At 34.5% G+C, this 22,524-nt stretch overlaps 1 protein-coding gene across 1 annotated transcript; it reads right to left on the bottom strand.

Annotated features, from left to right (window-relative positions):
• Positions 1 to 4,526: 4,526 nt before the first annotated feature.
• On the bottom strand, positions 4,527 to 13,605 carry LOC145776116 (uncharacterized). The gene is made up of 2 exons (XM_082587520.1): positions 12,072 to 13,605; positions 4,527 to 4,675 (listed from the first exon to the last, which is right to left on the bottom strand). Exons 1-2 carry the CDS (start codon positions 13,603 to 13,605, stop codon positions 4,527 to 4,529), a joined length of 1,683 nt encoding a protein of 560 aa, XP_082443646.1.
• Positions 13,606 to 22,524: the final 8,919 nt, after the last annotated feature.

Raw genomic sequence — 22,524 nt, 5'->3', positions numbered from 1 at the left:
CAAAGTCTTGCAGCATCCAATATTCATTGCGAGTTGATGTTGTCACTTGTCCGTACCAAGAAGGGTTTCACAATCACACCATACCGACTAAAAAAACTACACTGAACTTTGAAGAAGTTAGCTGAAGTGTTTGCATCTCAGAGCAGATGATAGATCGCTTTAGTTGTCCAGATACCTCAAGGGTAGGGTTAAAGGGTACGAAAAGCAACTTTTCCTCCACCCATCATAATTAATTTATTTGTCTGTGAATGCATTAATTTTATTCGCTGTTTATTAGGTTATTAACGTGTCTTCAAAATATCTAAAAAAAAATTGATTTATCATCAAATCTTTCTAAAACGTCTGCCTCTTCGTGGAAAAGGCAATGTATGCTTGTGTTCCTGTAACGTCAAAATTCCGGGCGGCTTTATTTACTACAAAACTTGTTTGTGACTACCTCAGTCTTAATGCTTTTAGCGTTATCTCAGCTAATAAGTTTTCACACATCGAACTGATTATGTGTCAGAGCAAAGTCATTCAAAACAACGCTCTGAGGTAAATCTTACGCCTTTCTCGAGTTGTCAACAATTTCCAGAAAACGCCGTTCAAGCAGAAATATGTTTTTAATCGCCTAAAGTTTGACATCTTGTACCAGCATGAGCACACGATTAAAATGTATATTTACATTAATCAGCTAGCCGTAACATATTCAAAAACTTTACTTTTTTCATAATAGTGTTAGATCAATGATTTTACTTTTTTCAACTGCACGAAAACGTTGTAGCTTGATGTTATTTAGTAAAAACTCCTTCTTGTTGCAGGCTATTGCTGAGTACGGCTCCAAGTAGCCTAAAGCATTCGGGATAGTTGATTGATTGTGTCTTCATTCTCGGGAATCAAAAACACTTCTTTGAGAGATCAATCTCGCCAGTTTCACATACTTGTCGAGGCTATTCTACTGATCTACGCCCTGTCACCAAACAAAGTTTCCGTTTGTTAAAGTGTTGTCCGTGAATTATTCCACTAGGTGCCGCTGAATGAAAAGCTGCCCTTGGAATGCGTTGCTCAAGCGCACACCCGCAGAGTGCGACCAGCGCTGTTTGATTTTTTCCGTTTCTTCGTTCATAAAGTCGGACGCTTAAACCTGCATGCATATGGTAGCCTACCCTTAATCAGCCTATGAGGTGTAATTTAAAATACTGTCCACGTCTTAAAACTTTGAACCAGCATTGACAAAGTAGCCTACGCATATTTTGTCACAAGAATTGTTGCATATTTTGATTAAGTACTAAGCGGGAAAGAAAGGAAGCCAATCTTTGTATTCACCAAGAAGTGGCTTGCCGAGACGCAGTCGTGTGCTCACAATAGGCTTTAAGGTTTGAGCAAACATCTTTCCGAGTGCAGTTTGAATGTTTCATCGCTAGTCCGCCTCAATGGCTCAGTTGGTTATTGTACTGTACAGTATCTTTTTATATAACCTAACTTTTGCTTTCGTGATGAAATACTGTAATTCGTTAAGTTTATTTTGTATTATAATAAGTCAAATCTCTTATTTAGTCCCCAATCAGCAAATTATACCCTTTTTGATTGATATAACGTCTTCGAGCGTTAAATCAATTTAATAGAGAATCAATCTGTGGCTTTGCTGTCATCAACATTTTCAGACCTAGTTCTTTTTACGCTATTTGCATAGAAAACACTGAGAGGCGAACATTTTGTTTTGAAAAAAATTAAAGCTGTTACAGCAAGTGCACGTTTCTGCACTTCAACATAACCTTTCCTCCCAGTGCTTGCTCTGATCTTTCTGTCGCTTGTTTATTACCGCCTCTTGAGTAATCACCTTGATAACGTTATCACTCAGCTTTGATCAGGTTTGTATTAAATATTGTATTCGTCTCTTTTTAGCCTAGCACCATGACAAATCTTTGACTTGACAGGAGAGTAGCCTAGCTATTGACGATGTTGTTTATAACTGCTGCTGATTAATCAAGAATTTTCCTAGTTTCGTAATTTGTCCTCAATGTAGTGTGGTCATCCGCGTCCTGTTTATGTAGGTCACATCGAATCGAAGACATAGGAACCTTTACTCGTGTATCTATTAGCATCTGTGTGCACCAATAGCAAATGCTTGTGCTCTTGAATAGTTTTACTGTACTAGTCCAGACCTCACTAAAATAAGAGATATCTGCGTTTCTAAATTCAGTTGAAACGATATTTCAGTCTTTACATAACACTTTTGAGTTCTTTGTGAACTATTAATCGCTCTACTTATACCTGTATACATTGTTTTGATCTAAAAATATCTTTATTTCACTTCCTAGCTTTAAGTAGCCATCAGTAGATTAATGTACTTCAAGGTTCAATTAGCCATGCAGCTTATGTACAGTATATAGTCACTGGCTATTTTGACAAGTAAAATATTTTTATTGAAATAAAATAACAATTAGCAAATGAGATAGAAACAATGTACAGTTAGGCTACAGAAAATTATATAAATGATGCTTTTTGTGGTAAAAGTGACAAATAAACTAGGCTATGCCATTATCCAAAAAACAAAAAAATGACTGTTTTTCGTCTAAAATTCAGTCCATGCCAAGAATAATTAGAACATTAGAAGAACTTAGGAGCAAAATGGTTAGAACTCCTGGTTAATCTAATGAAAAAATGTACAGCCCAAGTTGTAGATACTAAACTTATGAGTTTAGTATCTACTTTTTGGGGTGTTTATTTTTTGATTAGAAGAACTTGTTTTCTAACTTTAAAAATATAACAAAAAAATTTGAGCAGTTGTGTAATTAAAAAATCACAAACTTCATTTATTTTTATGCTCGATAAACTCTGTAGTAACTCAATATTTTTGCAGAAGCAGTCTGGTCAGTAAAGATTTATGATCAAACAAAACACAGAAAACAAATCGTAAAAAGACGAAATAAATAAGTGTAGGTGACACAAAAAATACATAGGCAAGAAAAATTCTAAAACTTCACAGCCTACTTTAATTTCTTTTTAATCTCTTCAACTGTAATTACCGAAACACAGATAAAACCACTTACTCTTTTTTTATATAGGCTACTGTATAGCTGAGCAGTTGGTTATTTCAGGCGCTACATAATTTTAAAAAAGATTACCGTTAGTATCACGATTTCTTGACTAAGACTGAGTGAAAAATCATGGCTTGGTTTAATTGATGATGTTATCAAATAAATTTCACCTTACGCGTTTTGAGATAGTTTTACATTGCCATCATCAAGTAAGCTACTAAGGTATCGTCTATGTTCTGCAAATGTGAGCATACTGGACTCGCAACTATTCTAACTAGATTAAAAGTTTGTATATTTTCAGTAAATGCAAGCTTGGTGACTTTATTCTAAAGTGTAAACTATTTCTCGTAAATATCATCATCAAGTTATCTCACTGCATTATAGGTGGGAAAACTTTAAAACTTTTTCCTTATTAATTAATCATTATTTTGCATTTAACAAAATCCTGTACTGCTTGAGATCCAAATCTTAAACAGTTACGTCATTGTTTGTTGGTATTTTCTTAATGAAATGTTGTTGCCGCAAGTTAATTGAAAATTTTCATAAGTTATTTCTATTGATTTGGTGCAATATTGAAGGCAAATTGAATCGATTTTTGATAAAGTAGTTAAAGCCTTGCAAAGCTTCCATGGCAAAGCATAAGTAATAACAAATTGTAATGTTAGAAAGAGGGGTTATAAAAGTAATAATTAAAAAAAGAAATTGTCTTCGCTTATTTTGTCTTTTAAAAATGACTACAACAAAAATGTTTTTCTTTACAAATAATTTTTATTGCGTTTCGATTTCGTCTAAACAACGTTCATTTTCAGTAGCTCTACTAACGGGTGCATTGAAGTCACTGTCGGTTGTGAAGCATCAGTTTTATTCTATTTACGCATGTCAATGTAGGTTACGTTGAAGTTTTCTTCATACGAATTTCTACCCGCTGTATTGTTTGTAATCTGTCTTGTGTGAGTGACAGTCAAATGTCATTCATCTCAGCTGGTGTTTTTCTTATATATTCAAGAGCACGGTAACAATGAAAAGCATAAATAAACTTGCGGATTAATGTCAAGACATCTACGAGTTGAATAAAATTTTAGAAAAAAGACAAATATGTCACGCCACGCATTCCCATGTCTTGCTATAAATAGCGAACGTTGATTTGCTAGTAATCCTCATCCAAGCACTCATCAATTGATAATAAAGATTTCCTCATTGGAAATAGTTTTTATAAATCATGCTGCGTGGGTAGTGGTTTATCATTGTGCTGTGCAGTGCTTGATCGGTTTGGTCTACGAAGAGAACGTGAAAAGCAGCACAAGTTGCCTGGAAAGTATTCCATCCGTTAGGTGTTGCTAAATGGAGAGCAGTCCTTAGAATGCGTTGCTCAAGCTCAGCTCATATCTCCAGAGTCGAACCAGCACTGCTTAATCTTGAAGCTATTTCGTTCACGAAGTCATGCCCCAACCAATTGAGTTATCTACATCTCGTCTTTTTCCAGCTTGTTAGCGACATCTTATTGGTTCACATTGCACATGGTTTTGTGTCGTAGTAACCATTCGAATAACCGTTCGGCATGACTCCAGGCATGACAGGATAATGTGGTTTTTTATCAACATCGTACGCAGAATAAGGATCCATCACACACTCAGCTTTAAACTTCATCGCTGATGCTGTAAAATAAAAGCAAACAAATTAACATATTTTATGATATTTTCCTGGTCTATGAGAAGGGGTTTCACAGAAATATATTATATCTAGGCTACAGTTTTAGTTACGAAAAGCATGGGCTGAAGATAATGCAAAGATTGTTACATGAATCCAATTCAGAAACTTTTCATTATCAGGATAAGTTTCTATATATAGTTTTGAAATTACAGTTTTCTCATTTTCTGGTAGGCTACCAACAAGACTAATGACACCCTAAAATGGAAGCAGTTTATCCTGTGACAGAAAGTTGCTGTTTCCAGTGGTCTATTGTCTTGCATCTATGTTTACAATTTTACATTGTACTGTATATTATAGCAACGTACTACAAATAGAAATTATTTTTGTGATCGGTTGTTATGAATATACGGATTCTGCAAAAGCCTAAGCAAGTTCTGCAAAAGTGCATCAGTTCTAAAAGTGTTAAGGTTTTCCATTCAAACAGAAATGAAATGAATATGTACAATTGTACATTCTTGTCACATGCAACAATAGGCTATACCTCATGCAGAGTGTATTTCAATCTTTCAAATGTTAGCAATGTTGATGAAGCACGATGTGGCTTACAACATTATTACACTGTTGTTGTTGTTGTTGTTGTTGTTGGTTTCAGTTGTTTATTTTGTGCAAATTATTTTGACTGCCGAATATTTGCCCAAGAAGCCATTTTGTTTTTATTCTTCTTTTTGCAGTAGACAAATAATGAAATATTTATACTGTACATAGGAACTTTCCATTTGCAGAGAAATGCTGACCAAAAAAATGATTTTGATAAAAAAGTTCAAATTACACCGTTTTATTAATCGACAAGTTTGTTTTGATAATTTTTTTCTAATTTCTACAGACACATGACAGACAAAGAAGACACGTGCATTTGTGACACAGCCTGTCTACCTCATAAAAACTCTATTCTAAAAAAATACCAATTCCAATTTCTATAAATAAGTTACTGTAAAACATCATTGATTGCTTTAGGGAAAATTTATCTTCAAACCGAGAAAGCCTCCTTTAAGTTCGCCTTTGGCTTCTTTCTGCTCACACCTGCCATAAGCCACTGACACAGGACCTGTTATTGAGGATGAGAATTTCAAGACTCTACCTTAAGTAACGCGTTGTTGCCTCTAAACTTTATCACCCCTGGGTTCTTCTGATAAATAAATGCCCCACTGCTCTCACAAACTGCTCAACTGTACATTCCAAGAACTGAACCGTTATTGGTTGATATCATAGTTGTTTTGTGCTCATACTCAGGTTTTTATCGATTGGGACATCGTGGTCGTGGTTGACTTTATGTCAAGGGTGATAATAAACGGGAATAGGTTAATGACATCATGCTACACAAATGCTGCATCAGCAAACGTGGATTTGCACAGTGTGTGATAGTGACATATAAGTCCAAGAACAATCGTAGTCGACCTATCGAAGTGTCTGTTAGATTTATAGTGACCAAGCCTTGAAATCATTAATTTGTGCTCAATCGGTTTCCTTTACAAAAATAAATCTGGTCTGTTTTTCATGATTCATCTCCCTTGACTAAAAAGTATCGTTCTACAAGACAAGGTTTTGTTTTGGGTGGTTTCGTAAAACCACCATTTCTTGAGTAAGAAGCATCGTTGTTTTGTGGTGCAGAGTGTGGAGAACTCTACAGTGTCGTCGCCGACGGCGGTGTGCGTTGCTTCGCGTGTAGAAGTTCTTTTATGTTGAAGCTTTATTCTTACATTTTGGTTTGTTGCCATTACTTTGTTTGAAACAAATGTCAGTTAATAAATCTGTTGATTTTCAAAAAACAAAACTATTTAAAAAATATGCTTTGATCAAAACTGCAGCAGGCTTGCACCAGTCGTAGCAGTATCTCCAAATGCGTTCTTGCCTCACACAGTCCTTCTTTTAGAAACATCATCTCCATCTAGTCTGTCACAACAACAAACATGACTTGCACAAGCAGGTCACAGGCGCATGTCAGTGGGCGACTGGCCTGCAGTGCCCAAACGAACCTCAATAGATTGCCGATTCTGCTCTCCCCCCAAACAGTAAAAAATCTTTTTTATTTGTTTCAACGTCTCGCAATGTCGCTAAAGATGGAAACAATGTGAAAACGGCAACTTTGACTGACTGGGGAGGTAAACTAATTATACTTTTGAACAATTAGAAGAACATGCTAAGCGTTCAATGAATTTTACGATTTAGTCCTTTTAAATTACAATTTTAAATGAAATGTTATGCAAATATAAACAATGTCATGAAGGGTCTATTTTTGTGTTGTACTGTACATTAAGAGAAAAACACTACCACAATCCACATCTGAAAATGATATCCCAAGTCATTATCAAAGAATACAACACTTCGTTTAACCAAAGGAGCATTTAATGCGTTGTTAATTTGTGACAATTTGCCGATCGCATCAATATATTACCACTTTTGCCTTGACACTGCAAGTCATTTCAGAAAATGAATTCAAAATTACATAACAAGCGAAGAAAATGCTATGTCACGTACTCGTATTATCACAAACACCTCCCAGTGTTCACCTATTAACTTACTACTTAACTATATAAATACATACAACCCTTTTCTAGGTGTTTCCTATTTTTGCAGATTTTTTGCAAAATTATCTGAACCATTAGCATTTGTCCTGGCGAGCACAATTGATTAACTTGACCTGGGTAATTACGATGTTGCTGTAATACTATGTAATTTCACGAGCGCAATGGCTATGATTTGCTTAGCGTGTGCCTTCATGCAAAAGTACCATGTATTGCAGAGTTGTTTCGGTTAACAGTAGCAATTAGAAACCTGCTTGCACGCGTTTCAGAAAACGATTAAACTTGGAATGTTGGTTATTAGACCGGCCATTTCTTAGAGGTCTGACCTCATTATTATTTTTTTATTTTTTTTTTTGACCTCATTACGTTATGGAGTTTTGGTAAAAAATTCACTTTTTTGTACCACATACAGATAAAACCAAGAAACGATCCAAAGACTACATCAATAAAAAGCTATTTTTCGAGTCATAGAACATCACTGTTACATTGAATTCTGTGATATTATTCCCATACAATCTGCGATTTGCGAAACAGGGTCTCAACTTCTAGATTTAGTGTCGCAAAACAAATTAAAAGTGGGCGTAAAGATAGTCTATGGCTACGCTGTTGACTGTCCGCAAAAGGGTAGCATAGAAAATTATTTTCTGAGATTGTTTTAAGCGGTTTGAATGTGAAGTGTGCTTTATCTTTTGCTTAAATAATAATAAAAATAAACTAGAAAAAAATTGATTGGAATGCTTGGTTGATCTAATTCCAAATGGAATGAACAATCTCAAAATACGAAAACTAAACTCATGGTTTTACAAGCGTAAGGGGCACTGTTTTCGCTTGCAGTTCTACAGCGTAATAATTGTCGTATGAAGCTGAAAATAGATTACTTTTGCTAAACCACAATCCAGTTTTTGCTGTTTTACTCTGTCATACCTTGTTCAGAAAGCAAACTTTGTTAGCCTATATTTGAAAGCGGTATTTTAAAAGCGTTCTTCCTGAAACTATACCACACACAACATAATCGCATTGTTGTGCAGCCTACAAGACAAAAACAAGCGCTTCTTTCAACTGAGTTATGTCAAACAAACCTGCGAGTTAAGGATTATACTTTTTTGCTTTAATATCAAACACTTGAACTTCAGCAAGTTTACCAGTTACCATCACCAACTGTCTATCGAACACCAGTGCGATGTGTCAAGTAGCTTAAAAACATGACTTTGCAAAACTTGCTTTGACAAAGCAACGCAATAAATTTCGAATTTTCAAAGATTGAAGAATGTTCAACAAGGGCTGTCCAGAAAGAACTCTTTATGGTTACAGTAAAACAAAATTAAGACAAGTTTTGAGCCAAACTGAAATATATTTGTACAGAACACACAGGTGACAAGCCGTTTTGTTTCGATTTTACAACGAAATAAAATTGCCTTTCTTTGAAACTGAAACAAAGCAAAACCTAAACACAAAATTTTGCGTTGAAGCAAAACAAAACATTCTGAAATTTTGAACCGTTGCAAAAAATAAGAAATTTAAAAAGCATGTAAGCAGTTTACTCACTAAAAACTTATAAAAGCTTGTGACAACCTTTTACTCAAAACCTGCTAAACATGGTTCCAGCCTTGGTGATGTATCAAACTGCTAACTGCGGTTGCATGTGGCTTCGAGTTTAGAAAGTTATTTTAGACATGTCTGCGTTTACAAAGATTGCAGTGTTAGTGAAGTGATTTTGCTGAGCTGTAATATTATTAAACCTAAGCATTTTACTTTCATTTACGAGTGAATGGCACAATGGATTTTAATTTTTATATTGATATGTGTCACTTCAGCTTATTTTGCAACTTCGGAAATTTTGCACACGCTGCCGTTGTTGTGAGCTCTGGTGTGCGATAGATCTGACAACAGTTGCTATCCAGGTAGCAAAAGCTGCTTTTAATGTTGGCTCAGCGTCTGCACACGTTGAATCGATGTTAAACTGTCGTAGTCGGTTAGTTGGGCACGTACGTGAAAAAAATCACGAATGCAATCGTCAGAGCAGCTAAAGCAGGAACAACATGAATAAAAACATTCGGGAGAGCTACAAGAAAAAAATGTCACACAGATACAGCGAAATAATTTTAATTTATAATTGATATTGGTTGCTGGTTTTATATTCAATTTATTTTGAAGACATGTAGCCTACTGATAAAGTTTGCTTAATTTTTTTTATAAACAAAGCTGCACAAGTTTCATGCTTTTAAACAGTGCTCCTCAGTCGTCACTCCCTGCTAAAAACGAGGCAACTGTAAATAAAAAAAAGACCACAAGAAATACGACGACGGAAATTTGTCTACTATTCATTTCCGTTCTCAACGTCAAAACTCTTGTAGAAATTGTGCACTGCGTGGTAGACGCCTGGCCATCCGGTAGGTGACAAGTTATTTTGATTGAGCAGGCCGAGTGAATCATTATAAGAACAACTGCTGGTATCGTAAAATATGACACGCCACGATTTGGCCAGGTACTTTTTTGCGGCCAGTTTCGCTACGTGTTTGTTTTCGAAAACTCTTCATTTTCTGCGAAACACCAAAAACAAAAAAACAATTTTTTTGAAAGATAAAAATCTTATGCAACATTGAAGAAATAACTAGCTATATACGCCCGAATTCCACGCCTTAACCGTCTCTACGAAATTGAATGCAGTATGAACAACTAGGCAACACTTTTCTACTTGAAGCTTAGACATTTTTTTTTAAATTTTCGTATTTATTGATTTCTAATAGAGCTTGCGTTCTATTTATGTTCAAATTCTTCTCGATATTGTGATGGCAGGTCAGCATGAGAACGTGTTCCCAGCTAGCAAAATTCCCCCTTTCACATTGGTTTTAACATTTGCGAACGTTAAATCACCAAAAAAGCAGATCAACAAAAACAGAATTTGCTCGATTGATTAACATTGTCACCCGCGTGCAATCGTCCCTGCAGAAAATCATAAATCAAAAACAATCTTCAAGCACAATTGTTATCCAAGAGTGGAATTGATTTCAATTTTGTGAGGTTGGTCTTTTATCAATGAACTTGCATCTTTGATAGAAATACAACCTTATGACGCACGTAACCGAAAAATATAATTCATAACTGAAAGTTTACAAGAAGATTAAATAAGGCTAGAGAAATAAAATAATATCTTTTTAAAGAAAATACTCAATAAATTTCAGCTTCACGTAACATCATCATAATTATACTCTGACTTTTTCCAAGAAATATCTGCCAGCAAAAAGATATATTTTGATGAGAAGAGAAAGTTGAAATTAAATGGGTACTTTAAATCGTACCTTAAAATACCAACAATTTCTTTTTTATATGCTGTTTTAAAATACTACTTAAGTTTATGCCTTAATGTTGCTATAGCTACATGCGCCCATATTACTAATCCATACCAAAATGTTTATGTTTTTTCTTCAACGTTGTCCAAACCTATTTGTTTTTGAAAGTAATCTACAGTTATTATCTTTCATATTCTAAACTATCACGTTAGTGAGTAACTTTTTTGAAAATATTGTTAACCTTTTCTTGAACCTGTGTTGCATTTTTCTACCTTGTAACCTTTTGCAAAACTTGGGGTATTTTTCATCGTGCTAACCATATTTTTTTAGCTTGACCGTAAACTGAACTATTGCTCAAACATAAACATGTTTCTATATGTTAGCAATTAGTTTTATCTAAAAATAACAAACAACAGATTTTGCAAATGGTGATATTTTCATTTGCAGAAAACTTGTTATGATAAACTTTTGATGATATTCTTTGCGCATGTTTGGACACATCGCACTAAATTTTACCACCGGCAGCGCTGATTCGAAGGAAAACCCACTACAGTTGAACCACATATCCTTACTTGACTTGTTGGTTTGTATATTATGACTCAAACAGTTTGTTGCTAGTCTTCTTGTTTGCAGCATACTTTCGTGTATCGTTGAAATTAATCGTTTATTTTCAATAAACTGCTTGTTAATGCCAAAATACACATTTAAGCGCGTGTTAGTTAGACTATGAATGCAAAAGCATTAACCGCACTTTAAGATGTGCCAACCGTGATTCAAATGATTTGACAGCTTTTTACTGAAATGAAGTTGAGTAATGTTAGCGCTTTTCTAACTACACCATCACCTGCAGCAGTCTACAGCTCTACAGTGCATTATATTGTATTTCGCTATATATCTAAAACTATGTTTGATAATGCACCTAAAAACTTCTCAAAATTTTGATCTTATTGATGAGTTTGGTGAAGACAGACAAAAATATCCGTCCAATGCATTCTTTTGCTTTAGATCTTCTCTTGACTTTGCAACTGCATGCCTATTTCTTCAGCAACTCCGAAATATCAAATTTTGAGTAATGTGTGGAAACAATAAAAATAAACTAAGACTATTTTCCAATCTACGTTTTAATTTGAACCATCAACTTTGTTTATACTTTTGTTCATTTTACTTTAAATGTCGCCAAACGTTGAAGCAATGTAAACATGGCAACTTTCGCTAGCTGGAGAATTGTTTTTGTGGGTGCCTTTTTTCAGCCAAACTGTTTTGACAACCATATTTCTGTTGCTAAAGCTTTTACATTTAAAAACATAAACAATTTTAATCCGGGTAAACGTTTTCCAAAGACTGTTTGCTTGATTGATTCCGATGTACTATTTATTTAAATATTAAAATTATTGTATCGCATAGGCTTGGTCTTGGCCTACTTTTAAATAGCAGAAAATATGAATTTTCAATACTTGCGCGAAACAAAATGGAGTTAAGTTGCAAAGAAAAAATGTATTTTTATCAAAAATATAATAATTATATCTTACTTTCGCAGGAAATGTGAGTATCTCTGATAGGTGAGCAAAATGGATTGTAGTTCATCCGTTGTCCGGAAGTGGGACTTGAATTTCCATTCATCATTGGATAGGAGTTTGGATCGGAAATTTGTTTGTGGTCTGCGGCGGTCGAACGCACGTAAGGCCGGGAAGAGTGCGAGGTAGTGTCGGGCTGACTAAACATTGCTAGGCTGGGTGAGTAATGAAGGTTGGCATCTACTGATTGACTGGCAGACGTCATATGATCAGAAGTGTTTTCTGGCGATATTCCTACGCAACTGGAATGAAACTGGTTATGCGGGGAATGTGGGCTACTATGTTCATTTGCAATGCTTGGAGGAGATGTTGTTTGAGGGCTTACCAGTCCATTTGCTGCCACAGCATTAAAAAAATGAGTATTTGTTGGTGAAGGATTAAAACCTAAAAAGTGAGATGTGGGTGGCATAGTTCCCTGAGGAATTCTTCCAGCTCCAAACATTTCATGAGGATGGCCATAACCTGAATGCCCAAGGAAACCAGGTCCACCTCCAAATATTCCGTATGGTTTTAATGCTTGGCATTTTCTTCTAAATCCTCTTGGTCTCCTTCTAAAAGACCCTTCTTCGAACATAAACTCACTGGCAGGATCGATTGTCCAATAATGACCTTTTCCGGGCCTTCCAAGACCCTTTGGGAGCTTTATAAAACATTCATTAAGTGAAAGATTATGTCTGACGGAGTTCTTCCATCCTTGATAGGAACCACGAAAAAATTCAAATCTCGACTGTAGAAAGCTGTATATTTCACTTAGTGTTAATTTTTTAGCCGGCGAATTTTGTATTGCCATTACGATTAGTGCGATGTAAGAGTAAGGAGGTTTTTCAGCTTTTCGACTGCCAATGTCATTTGGTGAGTCGTTTTTCTTTATCGATCCATCTATTCCGTCACTTCCTTCTTCTTCGGCACTGGAAAGAGTTTCTGGGTCTCCAGGAACGGATCCCATTATACGATCTAGAGTTTCTCCATCAATGTTGCTCCCATCAGACATCGTAGAGCCATTGCCATCATTACATAACATGTTTCCGTTTACACTGTTGTTGTTATTTGTGTTGTCGTTACTTATGTGTTGTCTTAAATGACTTTGACCAATTTGCTGTGCTCTTGGCAGTTGTTGGAGAAAAGAAGCAGGAGCATTATGAGATAATGGCTGCACATTGAGTATTGGATCACTGCTCGAAGGCCTGACAGGTGCGTGAACTGAACCTTTACTCATTTGTTGCGTTTCTTGCAAATAGTTTGATTGAAATGTTTGTGAACCTGGCAAAGAAGCTATGTTTTGAATGTGGCGGAGAGATGTGTGATCTTCTGCTTGATTGGGAAGACTATTTGCCTGATTCATCAGCCTGTAGTTTTGCCTCATTGTTGGAAGAGATCGCTGTTGGGTCAGCGGAGGGTGACGTAAATGCATAGATCCGGTCTGAGACATTTTTGATTGATAGAAATCAACAGGACTTAGAACACGGCCGTTATAGCCAGAAACTTCCATAATTTTCCACAAACAGGGTAATTTTCTGTCTTATTTTTGCAACCACCTGAAAAAATGTAAATTTGTAAAAAAGCGTTTATGTCTTGTCGGAAAAGTTACTCAAGGATTTGATGACAACCGTCTGTTGAATTCATTGCTTAATGCGGAGACACTAACTTGCTGGAGTTACTCTTTCTGCAAGATTTTCAACAAAATAACTAACTTTCTTTTATATTAGTGCTGTAGCAAGGCTATCATACCTATGTTTGTAATACCATGCATTATTGAGACTAGAATGTAAAACTAATCGTTTTAATTTTTATTTCATTAGGCTATCCTACTGCTTGTTGATATTAAACCCAGCAACTGTTCAGGCTATATTGTTTAGGCTAAATTCCAACATTTTAAAAGAATACTTGTATTGTACGAGCTTTGTTATGATTTCCATTTTTTCCTTGAGTTATTTGGATTTGAAATTACGTAGCAACAAGCAGTTTTACACAAAGTATATTTTTGTAGTAGCCTATCAACAAATGTTTATCCAACTGTTCAGTAAAGTGGTTTGGTTTTCTAAATTTCACGATAACAATTTTGCTTAAAATATAACTTGACTGGCTCAACTTCGGTTTGTGCTGATTCAGCTCAGAAAACCTTTTATAATCCGACGATTTGGAAAAGTAGGTTTTCGATGTTTTTTGACCTTGACTTTGTCTAAATATTGTACAACACATAGACAATCTAAGATGCTGACAATCTCTTGTTAACTCTAATTAGTCGCTTGCCGGAGGCTTCTTGTCAAACGTTAGTGGCAATTAATTGACCATATTTTCTCCATTCACAAGAACACGATTAAATTGCCTCGCGCAATGCCCAGCTGGCCGGCCCTCAAATTAGATTTTCCAAAATGCTACTGGCGAAAAGTTGGGTGTTAATGTTTCATATTGCAAATCTAGTAATTTCCATTACTCCATTTTCTTCTTTCTATATGATGTCAATAATTTTTAATAACAACTTTTTTTCTCTTCACCGCTTCTCGTTTTTCTCACTGAATTGACTAATTTATCCGATTTGAACTATTCACGATATGAATCTTTTAACGATACAATTATTTTGGCTACGACATTTTAGCAAAACTTTTAATCCTACCTTGCATGTCAGTTGTTTTCTGCAGTTAACTCTGTGGCTGCTGCAACTCCGTTGCCAAGTAGCTTTAGCTAACTACTTCACTTTTGCTATTTTGACAAATTTTAACTTGACTACTATAACAGTTGCACCTAAAACATTAACTATAAAAATGGGAAAGATTTTTTACTGGGCTTTTTTTTTCGTAAGAGCAAAAGTCTTTGGTATATTTTTCAAAGACCAGTTTACCTCCATTTTGGTTATGAAGCGACTTCAGGATATTTTGAATGTAAAGCTACACACTTTTCGCTTCGGTAATCAAGACTTACAGTCGATTAGAGGCACATTAAAATTGCCTCACACGATCATAAAAAGTGTTGGAAAAATTGGTGCGCCAGTGCTGACTAAATGTATAAACGACCACGATTAAGGGTGCAAAGTCCTGGAAAATCCCTAAGACCACCATAGTAGATGTAAATCTAAGTAAAAAGTTAAAAAAAATAGTTAAGCATTGAGCTATCAATATAGTTTGTGTGCCAACTTATTTTGCAGATCTAAATTTGTGACAAAAAAGTCCTCAACCGCTTTGTCTGAAATTCTTGGATGATTCATTGTTTGTATTAAAAACATCCCAGATAGCAAATCAATCGCTTTCTACACAGGTTAATGTAAAAAACGATTGACTGGCTATCTGGGATACTGTATAAGTGAACAAGGATTCGAAATAGAAAATCATCTATTTGAAAAACTTGAATATTGTTTTCGGCTGGCATGCGTTTAGGCTTTCTGATTACTTTAACTTTTTTTGCGCTAAAACAAATGGATTTACGTTCTCCAGAATTGAACCTACATTTTGCTGATAAAATCGTACTCACAATAAAGAAAATTATAAATGTGTTTATACAAAGAAGTGACATTGTTTGCGTGATAGATTTTGCTATTTTTAGGTGAATTAATTTTTCTTTTTATACATTAGGTTGAAAAAACTGCAAGTCTGTTCATCTTGTCATCGAGCAAAAAATCAGAAACAACTGCAAACAATTTGTTAATAATTTGCAATTTCTATTAAAACAAATAAGCTTTAATCCAAACTGCCGTGAGTATACAACATATATCCTATCTTTTCTTCCTTAATAATATAATTAACTGCTCAACAAAGCAGCCTTGACCTCTATCTGTTTTTTTTTTTGCAAACTAAATGTCTCCTTTTCTTTAATTGTTTGGTACAATGTAGAATCTTAAAAACGTTTTTGCTCTTTTTCTGTCTATTGCAAAGACAGAAACTAATATAGGCACACAAGGGCGAGAACAGAGTGATATGTCAGCGAATCTTTTTTCCGAATACTTGTTTTGCTTGCCTAAGGCTAAAAAAGTCGTACGCAACGCCAAGACATGGTTCTTTTTTAAACAATTGCTTCATAATTAATTAACAGTTTTTTTGTGTTAAAGGTAGCGTGATTTAAGAAAATTGAATTGAATTTAAATATATTGTATTTTATTAAAATTACCAAGCACATTTTGATGTAAAGGCATTTAAATACCCGCAGTTCTTTTATAACGGCCGTTCAAACATAAAAAATAAAAATCAGTAGGATATATTTATGCCCAACTTTGCAAGATGAAAATTTTACACCCGAAACGATGCCAAACGTTGACAACAAAATTCACTGTTCACAAAGTAGGCTACAGTTTTAAAAAATTATTTATTGAAAGTTCATGAATGTATTTTGTAGGCAAAAAATCTGGTAATAAGACATGGTTTTTCTGGCACAACTTTAATTTAAGTAAATATTGAGACCTAGAACACAAAAACAGTATGAAAAAATAAACATAGATGATGATGAAACAAACTTTCGATTTTTTTTAAATAAGTTAAAAAATCTAGATTGCTTAAATAAAGTATTTTTTTGTTCGATCGCTTGAAATTAATCTATTCTTTCATTTTTGTATAATGTTTACGAGCACAACTACAACTGGCTATGTGTTTTTCGTCATAACAATTTGCCTCAAAATTTGATTGACAGGAGCTGACATCGGAAACCTGTGAGAAAAAACTTGATATCTGATATAGACTTCTCAGTTCCACAACGAAATCAGCAAACCTGATTTAGACAAGTCTAAGTTACACGTTGGTGTAATGACATTACACGGGTACGTGGATCTAATTATTGATTTCACGACAAAAAGTACTTTTTTCTTCAGAACATTTTGTCTTTCAAGACTTGTTCGTTTAGAAAAAAAGTTTGAATTTTTAGAGTAATTTCTAATTTTGCCTTATAAATGCATTGCAGGGCCGTGTGAGCACCACGTCCACCCCCCCCCCCCCCGAAATCCACTAGTGGGCCCCTATGTTTAGTGATTACTCTTAAATATAGGACCAGAAAGCGTTTAGGATCGCAAACTCCTTCAATGTGGAGAAACAATTTACAATCATCATTTTAGCAAAAAGTAAACAACTTTTAAAACTTTATAGAAAAAACTAGTTAATAGGCTAAGCTATATGTCGACAATTCAGAAGGAGACACAGAAAAAAGTTGGGAATGGACCAGAGTTTTAACAAAGTAAAATTTATAACATAAATGAACCATGCAATCCAAACTAAATATCCAAATAAATGAAACAAAAAGGGAGTGTGAGGGGCTTGTCCCCCAGAAAATTTTGACAAATATAATTTTGTGTTGGTCACTTTTTAGGAATTTTTAGAGCAATAATTTTTTCATTAAGATGCACATTTTGTATGTAACCAAAACCATCAAAGTAAAATTGGATTGGGGTAGAAGTTTTATTTAGAATTTAAGTTAGCCTACCATTTCACTAACTTTTTTATTCACAACCACAGAAGGATTTCAATAATTTATTTCTTGAAAGTTTGTATAGCCTAGTGTGTTAAACCTTTACAGATAACATTTTCACTTCATAACCTATCTCAATTCACATTGAAATTTATCAATTTAATTATTATTAATTAAACTCACTATTTGAGTAAGCAGTGTTTACTTCAAAATATTGTATCATTTTGTAAGTTTTTTTTTGGACACAAAAAAACTTTTCACTCACTTAATACCCAACTATGCTCGCCCAATATCGCCAAGATGAACGAAATGTGGTTGAGTGAGCAAAATTTTTTTACAAAAATGAAAAAAAAAAATGCAAAATTACAAGCCGAAAAATGTGGCACGAACTAAATATGAGTGGGCCCCTAATTAGAGCTAGAGGTGGGCTCCCAGTCGGGGAGTTGGAAAGCAGTAAATACGGTCTTGGATGATTTAATTAGCCATTGATTATATTATCGAGCTTCTGTAGTATTTTTTAAGCTGTCAAAAAACATTAGACATACTAAAATGAGTGGGCCCCTAATCAGCCATGCCCCGCGGTTACCACGGCCCTGTATAAATGAGTTGCCGGTACATGAAGATTGTTTAGAAAAACACTGTACACTTATGTAAGCTACGTCAGGTAACTTACTAAAAAGACACTTTGACCACTCAGCTACGTAGTCGACTATTTTATTTTATCTGCAAAATTTTTAAACACGATTGTTCACTCCAACTTGCACAATGAAAAAGAAAGTTTTGATTAAAAAATTACAAAACTGCTAGAAACGATTAGTTTCCGAAGTTTTTGCTTGACGTTTTGTCGATTAAAGTAGGTACAGCCATTGCCAGTTTATGGAGATACAATAGTTATTTCCTTCACTTTACATGGTTCAAAATCATCACATATCCAAATTTCAACCAAGCCGTACAAATCAGCGTTATACGCGCTTACACAAACAAAACTGTTTTTTATTGTTTCATGCAACATTGTTCTACAAAAACTTTATCTTTATCTGTTGGACTAAGAACAAAAAAACATTCAAAGCAACTTAAACACAATTATTATTATAGGGTACTGAAATTTAGCTACATAAAACTAATTTAGGCCTCCATAACAATGAATCACCTATCGCGTTGATGGAACAAATGGTTATGGGTTCTAAGACAAAAACTAACGAGACATTGATAGGATACAACCCTCATTAATTTAGACGTACATCATGTTAATAATTTTTGTCAGGTAAAGCCTAATTACCAATTCAAAACTTTCAAAGTTTGAAACTGGAAACTACACAGAAAATCACATTTCCGTATGTTTTGTAACTACTAGGACTGCAAAAAAAGTTTTTTTTCAACGTGTGAGTTCGTTCACAAACTACATAGATTAAATTTTAAAGCTGTCTGATATTTCATAAGCTGATAAGCAGGTGTGCGAACAGAAGAATAGGCAGTAGAAGTAGATAAAAGAATGTGAAAGTTATATTGAGCCCGTGTGAGTAGTGTCTGTCATTTGAACACTTTATCTCTTGATCACAACTTCAACCTGTGTACAACATTTAAAACTTTATTCCAAGCCATTAAAATAAGGTCTATGTTGAATAAGAACATAGTGTCCTGTATTGTGGTGTAGAAATGGCAAACACAGAATGAAGCAAGCCAAACTTTGAAACAATTATTTGCTAAATGTTATATAAAACCACATTGCGTATAATTATTCCTGGTGCCCACACCCTAAAATCTAATTTTAAAACATGCACAGTAAATATATCATATACATAACAAATAAAACATTTTAGAGTGTTGTGTGTACAAATAAACTAATCATATTTCTGAGTATATAGTGGTAGGCTAACAGTTATCACATTTGTTTAATGATACCAAAGACAGCAAGCTCTTTAACTTTGTTAGTAATGCGTTTGTGGCTCTAAAACAGTCATTCCAGTTTTACATACAGTCATTCCACTAGTGCACAATACAATCAAACTCAGCTAAAAACGAATTGGTTGAGATAATTGTATTCTTCATGCATAAATTACAGTGAAGCAAGCTCTTGTGGAAATTGCAACTTCCTACTGCATTTAGATTATTTTGTATTTTTGTTACTGAGTTAAACTTTCTATACTGCCATCACAGGTGTTTGCCACAGATTTCGTGAACAGGCTGTAATTAAGTTATTGTCTTTTGCGATCTAATCTTTCTATCGCCTTATCGCCACGACATCTGCTCGCTCTGGTGATTTCTTTTAGCGGTTGAATTTAGTGACGAAATAGGCAATTGCATGATTACACCCAGTAAATTATGGTTAAATCTTGAGATAATTTTATCTGTTACTGCCACTAATAAAATGATTGTAATTTTAATGTAACTTGAATCTTTACGTAATGGTTTAAGATCAGATTTCAGGTTTACGTAACTGTGTGTGTAATTATGACGACTTAATTGGGCTCCTGAAAAATAATTATTTTACATTTAACCTTCCGACTTTGTTTGAAATTCACTTAAATCGTCACGACATTTTGAATTATTTGGCAGTGCTTCTATTTTTAAACTTTGTGATAGCTTCTTAAAATATCTCAAACCTGGTCGATGAAAAAAACATGAAAGTACAATAATATTTACAAAGATTTAACACCTTTTCTATTAATTGTCGTGTTGCACTCCATGCTCTGCTCTGTACTTTCTTTTTCGTTGCAGAAATGCGGCCGAGCATTGAATGAAAGGAGGAAATAAAAAGCGAAGTGGTTAGAATTTTTGATCAATACAAATAAACCAAATAGGGTCCATAGTGCAGAAGTGAAACCCATAGCTCCGCAAACATCACGAGAAATCCACTGCTTTCATCATGAAGCATAAATTTTCATGCAACGCTTCCTGAACTGTTCCTTGATTTTGGCGCATTGTTTAAGATTTAAAAATCCAGTAATGATTAGTTGGTTATGAAAACCTTTTGTGTTTAAAAAAAGAAACCATCAAATAGTTTATGATAGGCACTTGTAATGTGAGTTGTAGAATTTAAATTTTAGCTTTTAAATTAAAAGTTACAGGTATTTTGTTTTTTGCATTATTTCACTGCTTTCTGTTCTGATATTTTATATCTAGGTTTGCATTTTTTGAACGTACGTTTTGGCACTAAGCCATGGTTTGACCTTAGACAACTTATTTAAATAGGTTATAACCTACATCATCACATATAGGCCACTTCAAAATATTTGCTCAGCAAAGAATGTCTGAGTAAGTCTACAGTGTTTTGTTCACGTTTATCGCTCGGAAGCCCCCAGCCAGGGTTTGGGAACCATTAAATAGGGCCTAGCATGATTTAAGTTATTGAATATCTAGCTTCTGTAGCAGCTTTTCTATTTTTTAAACGTTCAAAAAATATTAAACAGACTAAAATGAGTGGGTTCCTATTCAGTCGTGGCCCCCTCCCCCGGGTACGGGGGGCGGTTAATACGGTCCTAGTTATATGTAAAATGTAGGAAAGCCACTATCTACGCTTATATCATCTTAAATCATAGCATGTCTTGTCGTATGTGTAAGAGCTATAGGGGTGCAGTTTTTTTTCTATGATCAAAATTGTGCTCTATTAGGCTAATAATAAAATTAGTGCATTAGGCCTACATATAATACAACGTTCATACATGTTAAGCTGAAACTGTTTATGTTTTGAGTTGTAGCCTACGGTTTTAGAGGTTTTAGAAATAAAGTACTGTAACTTTTAATTTTCTGAGATTTTGGGCAGATTGGCTAAAACGTTGGACACAATTTTTGTAGGTTTTTGAATAATTTCTAAAATAATCAGAATTTTGGCTTATGGGAATAGTAACAAAATTAGAGCATTAAATATTTGTGAAAATGCGAAAAGTAGTAGACAAAGCACATTTATACCCAAGACTACTGGGTAAGAGTGGGAAAATTTAAAGTGGTGCATGATTTGTTGCAAAATTAATTGGGCATAATCGATTACATTTGAAGAAGATTTCTTTCGCACCCCTAAAAACTAAACTTCCTTTACATCACTGTGTGTTGTTATTTTTGTCTTTTATTCTCCCTGCAAATACCGGTAAAACTCAATGATGACTCGCCAAATCTTTTAAAACAAGTGAAGTGGGAAAATTGCATCTACAGTATTTTTGATTAGAATACAAACAATTGCAATCGTTGACGACAATAAAAAGACTGATGAGCTATGAGCAATGAGCATATATGAGGAAACAATCGTTTGCTCCCCAGTGAATATCGCAATGCGTAGCAGTGATAATTGGCTTTGCAATTTATACAATAGTTTTGAGTGTTGATTCCTAAAAAAAATTGACAAATATTAAACAGGATGCAGAGATTCCGTGCAGAAACAAGATGCTTTTAGTGATTTATAGAGAGCTTCGTATGATAAATGCTGCTTGAGCACAATTATGACTCACAACTCTTGAAATAAAAGTATTCCTTTTTTTCTAGATTAAATTTGAGCCCACAGCTTTGAGTAGCTTATGAAAACATTATTGCGTCACCTAGTCTAACTCGGTTATTACATTGGCTCAAACACTTCCTCGAAATGAAGTCTATATTTGCCTCAGAATTAGACAAGTGTTAGAAGGTGGCTTCGGAGAGGTTAAAAGATTTTGCGGAATTGCTTTTGAGAAGTGACTGTGATTGACAGTTAGACTGAAATAATACAACTTAATTATAAAATATTTCTTATCAACATCATAATATCTTGTAATAATTACGGTTGGAAGTTATTTTTAAACACTCTTAAGGAATAGAATAATGCTAGGTTATTATTACTTTCAAATTACAACAGGTACATATACCACACATATATCACTATTTTTGCAATAAGGTTCTGTTCTAATCGTGTAGGACAAGAGTTCAAAACAAGGAGAACCTTACTTTGTCAATCTTGGTGGCCGTGCCTGCATTAGTAGTTCAAAACTTTTAGTTAGATGCAAAACACCCAGACTAAAGCTTGCAACGATGCTTTCAGTCGGAGAATGAAAACTCCTAC

This window comes from Aplidium turbinatum, chromosome 8, assembly GCF_918807975.1.
Source record: "Aplidium turbinatum chromosome 8, kaAplTurb1.1, whole genome shotgun sequence".
Classification (NCBI taxonomy): Eukaryota; Metazoa; Chordata; class Ascidiacea; order Aplousobranchia; family Polyclinidae; genus Aplidium; species Aplidium turbinatum.
This window is presented reverse-complemented; position numbering and strand designations above follow the sequence as displayed.